Genomic DNA, 13,359 nt, shown 5'->3' with positions numbered 1-13,359 from the left:
TGACGCATTCATTCTGCGCTAGGCAGTAGGGAAAATTGGGTATACATAAAACAGGGACATATAGGGGAGTGAGGACCCTGCTCATCATATAGCTTATATTCTAATGCAGTGTTGGCTAACCTGTGACACTCCACATATACACACACACACACACCCATTTCCCATTAATTATAGTAAGCAGCACTTAATGTAACACAATTGTACCTTTCCTTTTACAGTATTCCATTCTTTTTAGGTTGACAAATCTGTTTAAGCTTTTATACTAATATTAAGGAAAAAAAAAAATATTGTTAAAAAAACACAAAACAGTGTCCCATCAAAAGAACAATCCTACAGCCACAAAACAAATAATGTATAATAATCTCCAATTCGTAGGCTCCAACAAACTCAGCCTTCTCATTAAACAGATAAAGAATTCACTTATCATTTGACAAGCATATTAGAATTGGGTCAATAACAGACCTGGTTATTCCACATTAGTGAGCATCTATCAGTCTCCTGGTTCAGCAAATGAACACTTCAGTGTGTTTCTGCAATAAAGGATGTGGAAGGTCTTAACCCCGGAGGTCACAATCAATACAAATGCATCAGTTCATTTTCCATTGATAACCACCATTTTGCTGTAGCCCACTGCTTGCAAGTTTTGCACATTACAAGGGGCACCATCATACAAATGTCAGAATTATATAGTCAATAGTTATTTTACAGAGATAGCATTTTGCACAGAAAGGGTAAATGTTTACCGTTTCATTATAGGAGCTGTAGCCATTTCTCTCTCCATCTCATTTCCCTGTCACTTATCACTATACTGCACTCAATAAGCACCAATTAACTGATAATGCTGTCTGTCTAGCCTAGGGAGCCTGAGTCGGGCTTGATGAGTGAATGGAACAAGAGATATCATAATGTGATATATCAAAGTAAATAAATTGAAAATCAAAGCAAAAAATAAATAAAAATGAAAATGTGATTGCTGTAATATTAATAACAGATACAATATTTAGAAGAATACATTTTTCATGACAATGTATTCCTAGGGGTCATGGGGACATTCAGACAATCTAGATTATCGATGAAGGGTGTTGTACACCTGCTTTGGACATGTGTCAGCGTGAAGCAACATGCCAATTTAGTACATGTAGAAGCAGAACATGCTACAACTAACAAACCCTACCCAGCAAACTATGGCATAACCCTGGCAGGAAACAATACAATACCATTATTCAGGCCTGCACCTGGTGCAATAGCATTTGTTAATACAGCTGGCGACATATCATGGCGAGGAATGTTCTCAGTTAGTATCAGAGACATCATCACCCAACAGGCTGTAGATTCAATAGTTTTCCTCACGTCTGAGGATTACAAGTGTTGTGTGGAATCTGAGACATTTACACAATACAAACTTTGCATGTAGGAATCTCGTTCAAAAAAAATCATATGTAAAAGATACATGTAAGAGTTTACCACCATTTAACGAAAACACATAGCCTGGTTGTAAAGTTCTAAACTAGTATCATTTGCCCTGTACCATAGAATCCCTATTAATACCAACTTTTTTATTTTGCACACACAATTTTTGATAGAGGTGAAAGTATGGGCGTAACACAAATCAACAGGACCCATAGTAGTTCTACCACTGCATATATGCAATAGATAATAAACTGTGCAGCTTTCCTTCTCTAGATTTCAAGCTCTGATGAATGAGGCCCTCTCTACCTTCCCATCCGTCACTTATCCAGACACATAATGGACTATTTCTGCTTTTCACATTTCATTTTTTTTTACCCTGAATTACATGAATGTTTAAAAAAAAAAGCAAAAAAAACCCCAAAACTATAATTTAAGTCATCCCTGGTTACTGCTAAGTGGGGAAATTGGATCACAACACTGACCTATTTGATGTAGCTAAATACACAGTGGTGGAAGTGGGGGTGCATACAGTGGTATGCCACACTGCCACCTCTGATACTACGGTCATTGTAAAACTAGAAAATTCCATTCACTTACATTGGCATTATAATTTTCATTCTACCACTTCTATAATTTCAACCACTGTGCATGTGTGTGTGTGTATGTATATATATATATATATATATATATATATATATATATATATATATATAGCCTGCAGAGTGTTATGCTGGTTTGCCACTGTGGCTACCAGTGATCTTCATTGAATTGCTGTGCAATGTCTTGCTGGTTGCAGCACATATGTAAAATAATTAATTACACAACCCCAGAGAGGAAGCCAAGAACTGTTGGTCTGCAGAGACAGTAGTATCTGTGTGCAGAGGCCAGCTCACAAAACACACACTCCTTTTTACCTTTATTAGCCACTTCCCAGGCCACCTCAAACAGGACAGAGTTCTCGAGGTCCAGGTCATCGTCCCAATCCTCCAGCCCGGTGAGGGAAGTGACTGACAGGCTGCGAGCCAAGGGCATCTTGCAGGGTACCCGAGATGGTGACAGAGACGTATAATAACCTGTATTACAAGGGTTAATCTGGCCCCAGTAGTGTGAAGGTTGAGCTGCCCTTGAGCTGTCACCCCCTGTGCACCCTTCCTGCAGCACCTAGTGATAACATGAAGTGTCCGAGCTCTGCTGGAGACCCCCCTGCAACACTGACAGCCAGAAACACCTACAGCGCCACTAACCAACCCTCTCTGAGGAGGGGGCGGGCTCCGAACTCACGCCACACCCCCCATTGCCCATAATTAAAATGGATCCCAGTGTATGGGGTGAAATAGAATGTCCCACCCCCCATGAGCCTACTGATTGGCTGATACGGACACACACATAGGGATAGAGAGCATTTGATTGGAAGAACGGAACGGGGATAGGCGGGCGTAAACGAGGTGTAGCGGTGGAGAGGTGGGAGTGGCTGTTATTACTGTCAATCATAATGAATGGCAGATGAGAAGCGTGTTCTACGTGCATCCGAGATGGGATTTCACAATTCTGAAGTTAACGAGTTGTATTTCCTATGTATGATGTAATATATAGCTTGGATACGTTATTTCATACTCATGTGCCAAGATACCGTGAGGTATTCATTGTGTTAATATTTTGGATGGTATAAAGGTGTATAATGCCTTTGCTTCCCGTTACAGCTGCCTTATTATATAACCTTACACCTGGTGTAAAGCTGACCCCACAAAGGCAGATCCAATCACTTGACTTAATTGACAAATATTCAGATCCATGGTCAAATAACTGATATGGGGGTCAGGGGGGCATCTGCCCCCGGGATGGGCTCATAGTGGTCTACTTTGGGTTGGGTCACTGGGCCACCTGCATTTTTTCCCGAAACTTGCCAGCCCTCCCCTGGCAGGGACTGATGTGAATGAGTTCTCTGTACAGCGCTGCAGAATTAGTGGTGCTATATAAATAAATAGATGGCGCTATATCAGTGGATTCCAAACTTTTTCAGTTCGAGGCACCTTTAGGGCCTCCATAATTTTTTCAAGGCACCCCTAAGCCAAAATAATTACCAAGTAGTCCCCCGCCTTGCTTACCACTAGCCCTGGCCGAGGCACCTCTGTAAGATCGCCGAAGCACCCCAGGAAGCCTAGGCGCACAGTTTGGGAACCACTGCGCTATATAAATAAATACACGATGATATGGTTGTCTATTAATTGAGCCAAATCACTGGACCACAGAAGGTGGTGTTGACGTAGGGGCTGACTGGGGAGGGGGGCATTCAACCCCCCCTCTTCTGGGCAGTCCATATTTTAAGCCAAGTCTCAACCCCCAGGCTAAAATTTGACAGCTACCCCCTGGGTTAACAGGTTTAAACATTTTTAGATTCCAGTAATTCTGACCACAGAGTAAGATTGGTATTCAACTTTTGTCAAAATGACCAATTCTGAATGTGTGTGGTCATTTTAAACTACTTGCATGTAATGGTGTAATAATTTTGCAACTGGCTGATTTATTCGATGTACGGTGAAGCTTGGGGCCAGTCCACGCAGGATAATGGTAGTGTCTGAAACAATGACAGGTGCCCGGGAGCCTCTTACCGAGTTAGTTAAATGTACTGTTTTAACTTATTAAGGGTAATGTGCTGGCCACATCACTGGTCCAAAAGGTATCTTCATAAACTGCATTGACAATAGTGCCACCTGTAGGCTAGGAAAGAATACTGTGCCCACCAGTAAGACGAAATGAGACTCTTGACCTTACGCCAACTTGCGCAGAGTAACTTGCGTGAATTAGCTCTGCACATACTCAGAAAGCAAACACCCACATATGCGTGCATGCAGGCTTGGGCACTTCTGACACAACTCTTATTGACTGGAGAGTCAGAACGGCAGAGTGAGGAGGTGAACTGACGTAGGGAAGTATAATAAGGGCCTGTTCAAGTATAGTAAGGTCCTGTTCAAGCATAGCAAGGGCCTGTTCAAGTATAGTAAGGGCCTGTTCAAGTATAGTAAGGGCATATGTGGCTCATGCAGACCTGCAGAATCATGCATATACGCCTGATAGGTATATCTTTTCCACCTGCTATTGGGAAGGTTCAAATATACGCTGATGATGATGACTTGGAATAAACAAGGCACATATGCTGCAGATGCAAAGCCGCATGCATTTCAAGAACGTAAATATATATAAATATATATATATATATATATATATATATATATATATATATATTACTTTTAAAATTATATACATTTCTATATAGGTTTGGGCATATACAATTTTAATGGTATATATATATATATATATATATATATATATATATATATATATATATATATATATATCCCGGTATATATTTAGCTATCAAATTGACCCTAGTCTCTGTGTGCGTGTGTATGCATATATGTTAGGGAATTTAGACTGTAAGCTCCAATGGGGCAGGGACTGATGTGAATGAGTTCTCTGTACAGCGCTGCGGAATTAGTGGCGCTATATAAATACCTGATGATAAATATATATATATATTATACATACATATGCCGGTAATAATGTGCAGACCGCGTTTTACAGTAACGCACCCATTTCAATTGCCCCCTATGAGTATGTCCTTCACAGATGATGAAGTGAGAGCTGAGGATTCTATCTGAAGTACATCTTTCGAGCATTTGACAGATAAACTTTTTATTTACTTGAAAAAATGTACGCTGTTTTCATTCAATAGTTTAATCGATTGTACATTATTACACCGTGGGGTATATTTACTAAACTGCGGGTTTGTAAAAGTGGAGATGTTGCCTATAGCAACCAATCAGATTCTAGTTATCAAACAATAATCATTTGCTGACCGGCGCCAATACAACTAGCCTATCTAAAAAATAATAACACAATACAGTATCCCAAAAAGAAAGAAAACAAAAATAAGATAAATAAAAGAAAAATCCAGAAAATAAAATAAAATAGTTACAAAAAGAAGTCCATGAAATTCATCAATGTCTCTCAATCTTGAAGCGTGGACAACTCTTCAAAAAAGTCCCAAGTCCTTCATACTCTTCTCATATGCATGTAACAAAGAAAAAAATAAAAACATAGTGCAACCTGTAGATCAAACAAGGTTCTATAGGATCCCCTTTAGTTCCCGTGTACTGATTATGGAAATATCAACACCACGTGATCAATAGGGTATGTTTAACCCTTCAGGGTATGCACTCACCAGATCCTATATATAAACAAGCGTCTATATCAAACAAGCTGTTCCACATAGAGTAGATCTTCCAAAACAAGATTCCACTTAAACAAAGTTGGTCCCAAAAAGGAAAGAGAATACTTGATAGTGTAAAAACATTTAAACACTTTATTGAAAAGGTAAAAACTTCCTAACATAAAATCGCCAGATCAAACCCGACAACGGGGAAAGATGGACTCTGACCGTCCCGATACTTGTAATAAGCGTGATAAATGATGGCATTCGAGTGAACTGTATCCCGGGCAGACACTCATAAATGCTCCGCTCAGTAAAACTAATGACTGGTCGGCTCGAGGAAATCCCCCCGCTGAGAGCGTCTGACGTCACAATCCCCCGTCAGCCAACGCGTTTCGGCTCACTCGGAGCCTTTGTCAAGGTGCATGATCGTTTATTTAGTACATTCTACAAAATGATAACTAGAATCTGATTGGTTGCTATAGGCAACATCTCCACTTTTTGAAACCTTCAGTTTAGTAAAGATACCCTTGTGAACGCCCTTTCTCCCTATGTTTTTTGACATATAGTTCAAGGTATAAATATGTTGTCTCAACACAATTGTAAGATATCAACAGGTTTCAGTATTGAACTATACAATCACTTCTAAATATAAAATGATGTAGTCAACAACTGTGGGAGTTTGGAGGCTTCAGACTGAGGGCAGCTGTGACTTCCAAATGATCACACTGGAAGCTCCAACACAGACACAAGCCTGGATTAGGTAAGGGGAGGGGGGCTGTGTGTGTGTGCTTGTTTTTTTTTTGTGTTTTCTTTCCCCTGAGAGCTGTAGCATTTTAAATAGAAATGTGTAATGCATAGTTACACTTTAATTCTCTCTACATACTGTGTAGTTCACTTTCCACAATTATTTATTAATGAGCCTATTATAGCTTGGCATTCATGTTTTCCAATACAAATAGGCTTCCTATTAAAAGACAGAGCAGGGAGACTGTCACGTTCACAGTCTCAGCCCACGTGATACTGCAAAGGCTTTATCTAACTATCACTGCACCATTTGATGCCACTACTAAGGGGGGTATTCAATTAACCGCAAGTTATTTTTTAACACCATGTTAAATTATTTTAACTTTTTTTTTTTTTTTTTCATTTTAGAGCGTGTTAACTTTACCCACTATTCAATTAAGTGTTAACGCAACATTTTTTTTGCTCAAACGGTCCTATCGTCCTCAAGTAGAAGATCTATCGAAAGTATAGGGTTTGCGAGAGGCAGCCGTGTTAAAAGCTATTCAATTGTTTTTTAACGCGGTGCCTTAAACAGGCCAATATGCTGTTTTATATCGCACCTCTTTGGGGTGTGCTAAAAATAAAAAACCTTTGAAATCATGTAATAAGGAAAAAAAAGATAAAACTATATTTATCAGTAATGCATAACATGAAAAAGTTGATTTTATTTAAAAAAAGAATGAAAAAAAAACATAAAAATTAACACAAAAATCACTAATTAATTATAGTTATGTATGGATTTTTTTGTACTAATATGTATGTACTAATGTGTTTTGACATGTTATAGATGATTCTATAGTAAAAAATAGTAAAATAAAAAAATATGCTAAAAGAAAGTGCTGTATGTAAATATTATAAAATAGAATGGTTGTGTAATGCAATCTAATGTATGCAAATGTATGCCAATCCTTTTCTTTTCACTCCCCTAAAAATTTGCAAGCGCCAATGATTAACGCATTTTAACGCTGCGTTAATTAAAAACGGGCGCTCTAGCAGGTAAAAACCCGCGCTGGGAATTTTTTTTTTAACCCGGCGGGAAAAGAAAAACTTGTGGTCAATTGAATTCCCCCCTAAGAGTTAAATAATAATAATAAAAAAAAACCTCCTGCCCACCAGGAGATATTTATGACACTCCCGATTGATCACTCTGCTATCTAACAGTAAAAGGTTGTACAGACTCAGAGTAAGACTGGGTACACACTACAGAATTTATCAACGACTGAAAGTCCCAATCAGCATGACGATTCATGTGTACAGACTATAGACGTTTGATTTTCCGTCAGATCTGTGATTTTCGTCTGTCATAAACATAGGGGCATATTCAATTAGCTTTTGGATTCGCGGTAACGCGCCGGAACAGCCGCGAAACGTAATACACGGTACCGCAATAATGTGGATTTTCGTTCGCAGCCCATAGGGTTGCGAACGAAAATCCGTGTTAATGCGGTACCGTAATACCCGCAAGAACGCGCACTTTTCGCGGTAACGCGCGTTACCGCGAATCCGAAAGCTAATTGAATATGCCCCATAGAGTCAAAGGGGCATATTCAATTGTGTGCGTTACAGCCAAAAATCTCGCGGCGCGCGCACTATTACCGTCATTACAGTAATAGTGCGCGTAAATACCGGTATTACGATACTTTTCTTGCTGGATTGCAGCTCACGGCTCAGGGAGCTGCGAGCTGAAATCCAGCTTACTATTACCGTAATACCGGTAATAGTTTTAACACCGCGGGCATATTCAACAATTGAATATGCCCCAAAGTGTCGTGACTCTGTACACACTCTACAGATATCTGCCGTGCCTGCAGCAATATTCTAAATAAATTATCATTTATTTATATAGCGCCACTGATTCCGCAGCGCTGTACAGAGAATTCATTCACATATGTCCATGCCCCATTGGAGTTTACAGTCTAAATTCCATAACATATACACACACAGACAGAGAGAGAGAGACTAGGGTCAATTTTGATAGTAGCCAATTAACCTACTAGTATGTTTTTGGAGTGTGGGAGGAAATCGGAGCACCATTTAAATAAAGGGCTGAATCTCGGCGCACCCAACAACCACAAACATACATCCAGAAACAGGAAATACCATCATCGCCATTCATTCCATCGTTCAGCTTTGTGTACAGTGTACGTTCGGCAATTCTCTTCAGAAATTTACTCTTGTTATGATTTATTGTAATATAAAGCCCACTTCAAATAAATGAAAAGCTTGTGCTTTGTTGCTTCTCGCCATGGTAAGAACACTGCAAACCCGAGGGTAAGAAGAAGAAAGAATCGGCTTGCCTTGTTGGACCAAGGAGTGGTTCCAGAGGAGAGACACCTTTTCATATATGCCCCTGCTACAGGAGATACGGGACAACAATCCAGATGACTTCAGGAATTTCCTGCGGATGAATGATCCCACGTTCCAGGAGCTGCTCCGGCTTGTCACCCCACTCATCCAGAAGGACACCCATTTTGTTGCTGCGTGGCTCATCATTGTTATGTCTCCAATCAGGATATGGACCCCTAAAGTATAACAACTGTTCCCAAAATAATTTTAGACTAGACAAATGTCTCCCTCATGATATTTTGGCAAAAAGTATTTACCGACATTACACTGTCGGAAATTAATAACTTATTTATATATACACTACCTTTGTGTTGTTAAATAATGCAATGAATTATTAAATGACCGTTAATGTATTTGCCTTGCTATTATAGCTCCTCTTTTTCAGAAGTACTCACAGAACTTAAAGTATGTGAACGAAAGGGAAAATGCATTCAAAAGAACCAGGCAATACGTTACCCTTCCCTCAAGATCTAACGATTGCCTGAAACACTGAATAAATAGCCGTGCTCTTCCATCAACTGAACCAGCTGCGCAGCATTCTGTGCTATTAGATCAACCCATAATATTGGTTTTCCCAGTGGGCTCTTCATACCCCAGTCAAACAATGTTATTTTGTTTATTTTAAAACAAATTACTCATATTTACCCACTTTACGTATTCATTATAATTACCAATATTATAAATCAGGATTGTTGTTTGGTATGTAATGTGGAAAAGGGAGTAAATTACCACGGTCCGATAACCAGAACAGGACCCGTCCACCAGGGAGAGGTACAGACAGGGTTAATGGTCCTGCTGTTACCTGTTAGAAAGTATTTTACTCACAGGTACATTACATGGGTGTGATTGCTGAGGAGTGTTTGTTGAGAATAAAAGGATTGTTGGATCTGGTGGGTGGGCAAGATGGAGGCAATCCTCTGAGCTACTAATGTGACCGCCACACAGCAGGCCCAGTAGGGCCAAATGCTAGCAATCGCAGAGGCCCAGATGGAAAGTAACAGGTTGTTATGGGCAGAGCTCAGTCAGCTCCGGTGTAATGAGCACAAGGCTGCTGTCATGCAAAAGATGACATCCTCGGATGACGTTAAGGTGTTTCTGTTGTCGCTTGAAAGGGCGGCAACTCTGCTTAAATGGCCAACAGGTGAATGGTGGCGAAACTGGCTCCTTATTTGGCGGGTGAAGCCCAGCAGGCCTATGTGGATATGCCAGAGAATCAGACAGCAGACTTTTAGCAACTAAGGGCCCCAATCTTGGCACATATAGGGGTGACAGGGCTCGGGAAGGTACAACGATTTTATGACTGGCGGATTAGACCGAGATACGCAACGTGTGCCCAGCTGGCAGACCTGGCAAAATTCACAGAGATGGTTGAAGCCCGATTGAAATACACCGGTTAGAATGTTAGAAAACCTGGCTATCGACCATTGCGAGCGGAACCTAAGTTGGGAACTACAGAGATGGGTTCTGTCACGCACTGGACCGTTGTCTTTTTCTGCTGTCCCTGCGGTCCATAGGCTCTGCTCGTCTCAGATCTCTCTGCAGAATGCTGCCCAGTCTGTCTCCACTCCAGAGTTCCCTCCAAAACCAGTACCAGGGCGCCGCCATCTTTGATCCAGTCACCTGATACCTCTCAGCCAGTCAGTGCTGCTTCAACTCAGCTGACAACAGCCTCCAATCAGCAGATATTAGTCACTATAAAAGGACTTCCTGGAGCCCTAACCTGTTGCCAGTGCAATGTGATTCCTTAGACGCCTGGTTTCTGGCAGTCTATTCAGTTGTTTCTGCCCAGATAAAGCAGCCTGCATTTCGGTCCAGCTTTCTGGTTCTAGTCAAGTCTCCCTTTGCTTAAACTGATCACAGTCTTGTTATTCTTGACTCCAGTGCCATTCATATTCTCTAGTCTTCTGAACCCTCAGCAACCACCATATGTACTAGTCCTTTCTCTTCCATGCGAAGGAACCTAATCAAGCCACCCACCTGACATTTTCACCCCACCAGGGGTTGTAGTTAACCAACGATCTCAAGAAGCGTTGCAGTAAAGCGAATGGTGGAGGACATTTTGCAACTCGGGGTAGTGGAGGAGTCCACCAGCGAGTGGAACGACCCTATAGTCCTTGTGCCAAAGCTTTCGGTGGCCATGCGCTACTGTAAGGATGTCAGGAAATTAAATAAAGTGTCTAGGTTTGACACATATCCGATGCCACATGTGGATGAGCTAATGGAGAATCTGGCCAGTAGTCAATGTCTGACTACCCTAGATTTAACAAACGGGTACTGGCAGATAAGACTCCCTACCTCAGCCAAACCCAAAACAGGCTTTTCGACACCTAAAGGGGTGTTCCAGTGCAGGGTATTGCCGTTTGGCCTGCAAGGGGAACCAGCCACATTCCAGCCATATTCCAGCGGGCAATGGACTAACTGCTAAAGCCTCACCGGGAATACACCACTGCTTAACTGCTTAACTTGATAGTTATTTACAGTCAGGACTGGGAATCCCATCTCCCAAGGTGGAGGCGGTTTAGGAATCATTTTGCACTAACCATGGCAGAGGCTTGGATTATGAATTATGCAGTCTGCCAGAGGAAAGTAAAACCCCAGGTGGATAAGGTAGAAGCCATGAGGAATTGGTCTAAACCAGAAAGGAAGTCTCAAGTACAGACTTTCCTGGGATTGGTCTGGTACTGCCGACGACTTGTCCAAAATTTTGCTACTCGAGCTGCCCCATTGACAGAATTTCTTAAAAAGAACGACCCAGTTAAGATAATTTGGTCCGAGTCTGTTAAACAATAGTAAAAGTCTAGTCTATTCAATGCTTGATAAAATATGATCGCTAAAATATTGCCTCATAATGTATATGGATAATTTATTTATTGTAACTGATTGGAATGTGCTCGTTAACATCCCTTCAAGGTGCTCTATTGTACCAATTTGGAATGCACTGTGTTTGTAGTGGGCCAGTGATTGAATCAGACTCTTTAGCAATGTTAAACAGTCCCATGTCATTTATTTCTCCTGTCCCCATGTTACCTATAAACAGCTACAGCCTCCCCCTTAGACAATACTTATGCAAACTGACCCTCTAGACCGGTGGATTCCAAACTTTTTCAGTTCAAGGCACCCTTAGGGTTTCCAAAATGTTTTCAAGGCACCCTAAGCCAAAATAATTACCAAGTAGTCCCCCGCCTTGCTTACCACTGGCCCTGGCCAAGGCACCCCTGTGAGATCTCCGAGGCACCCCAGGGAGCCGCGGCACACAGTTTGGGAACCACTGCTCTAGACAATTCTGTTTTTCACAACCTGATTATAACTCTGACTCCCCGTAGTGAATGTAGTGTCTGAGTCTTTCAATGTAAAGACTTTCAGTGTCCCATCTGCTCTGTATTTATTTATCAATACTCTGTGTCAAGAAGCCACAATTGTTAAAATCGAAACCCTAGATTAAGTGGCTCCTTGTTTTTCTTATGTGACCAGAACTCTACACAGTGCATTCAAAATGGTAATAGGAGGCAGAAATCTTTTGATCCTGGGGTATAAAAAACTGTACTTGAGAATGGACATTGTGTAGGCCTCAACACTGACAGTCAGCTGTGCGCTGCTTGCGATTCCTTTGGTGGTAATGGTATTTTTGCTATTATATTTCATATTTCTTGTTTATCTTACTAAAATCTCTATCAACCTTATTTGACCTTCCGGACATTGGAATTATTTTACTATTATTAATTTTACTTTATTAAGTCTTCGGAGGTCATCTGGGAAGATTTGAAAGAAGCCTTGTGCACCGCACCGGTGCTACAGGCACCTAATTTTAGGGAGAGGTTCTTTCTTCGGACAGATGCTTCCGGGACATGTCTGGGGGAGTGTGAAGGCTGAGGAGAGACCGGTTCTTTCGCTCAGCCGTAAACTATTCCCGAGGGAAAAGAGGTATGCTATGGTAGAACCAGAGTGTTTGACCATTAAGTGGGCAGCAGAGGCACTCTGGTACTCCCTACTTGGTAGAGAGTTCACCCTGGTTACCAAAAACACTCCGTTACAATGGATGCACACCAATAATGAGGTGAATGCCAGAGTCACAAGTTGGTTCCTGGTGTTACAACCTTTCAGTTTTATGGTGGAACATAGACCTGGGGCTTTGCATAATAATGCTGTTGCTCTGTCAAAAAGAGTTGCGCTCCTTAGGGCGGCCGAGTCGCCTGATTTGGCAAGGCCAAAAGAGGGACAAAAATTATTTTTTTTTACCAGGAAAAGAATATGCTTCACAAAGTATGGCGAAGGTAAGGGGAAAGGTATTTTGAAAAGGGGGTCATTTACCACATTCCGATAGCCAGAACAGGACCTGTCCACCAGGGAAAGGTACAGACAGGAATAAGGATCCTGCTGTTACCTTAAGGAAGCATTTTACTCACCGGTACATGACATGGGTGTGATTGCTGAGGTGTGCTTGTTGAGAATAAAAGGATTGTGGGATCTAGTGGGCAGGGCTTTCGATGCTGAATAGCAGCCAGACGATAGTTAGGGTGGGTGGGTTTAGTTAGTGTCAGGAACCCGTGGGACATTTATTGGTTGTGTTAGTGTTGTTGTGACAGAATAAAACAACAACTGGTTAAGAA

The 13,359-nt window shown here is 41.3% G+C and overlaps 1 protein-coding gene across 1 annotated transcript in view; it reads right to left on the bottom strand.

The window, feature by feature from the left end:
• Nucleotides 1-2,674, bottom strand: part of GYS1 (glycogen synthase 1) — a 42,620-nt gene extending 39,946 nt beyond the window's left edge. The window contains exon 1 of the mRNA XM_075190819.1: nucleotides 2,325-2,674. Within this exon, the coding sequence (XP_075046920.1) occupies nucleotides 2,325-2,442 (118 nt within the window). The 5' untranslated portion in view covers nucleotides 2,443-2,674. The remainder of the gene's footprint in view (nucleotides 1-2,324) is intronic.
• Between the last annotated feature and the right edge of the window lie 10,685 nt (nucleotides 2,675-13,359).

Source organism: Mixophyes fleayi, chromosome 11 (genome assembly GCF_038048845.1).
Source record: "Mixophyes fleayi isolate aMixFle1 chromosome 11, aMixFle1.hap1, whole genome shotgun sequence".
Classification (NCBI taxonomy): Eukaryota; Metazoa; Chordata; class Amphibia; order Anura; family Limnodynastidae; genus Mixophyes; species Mixophyes fleayi.
The sequence above is the reverse complement of the archived record's forward strand: the minus strand, read 5'-3'. Positions and strand labels throughout refer to the sequence as shown.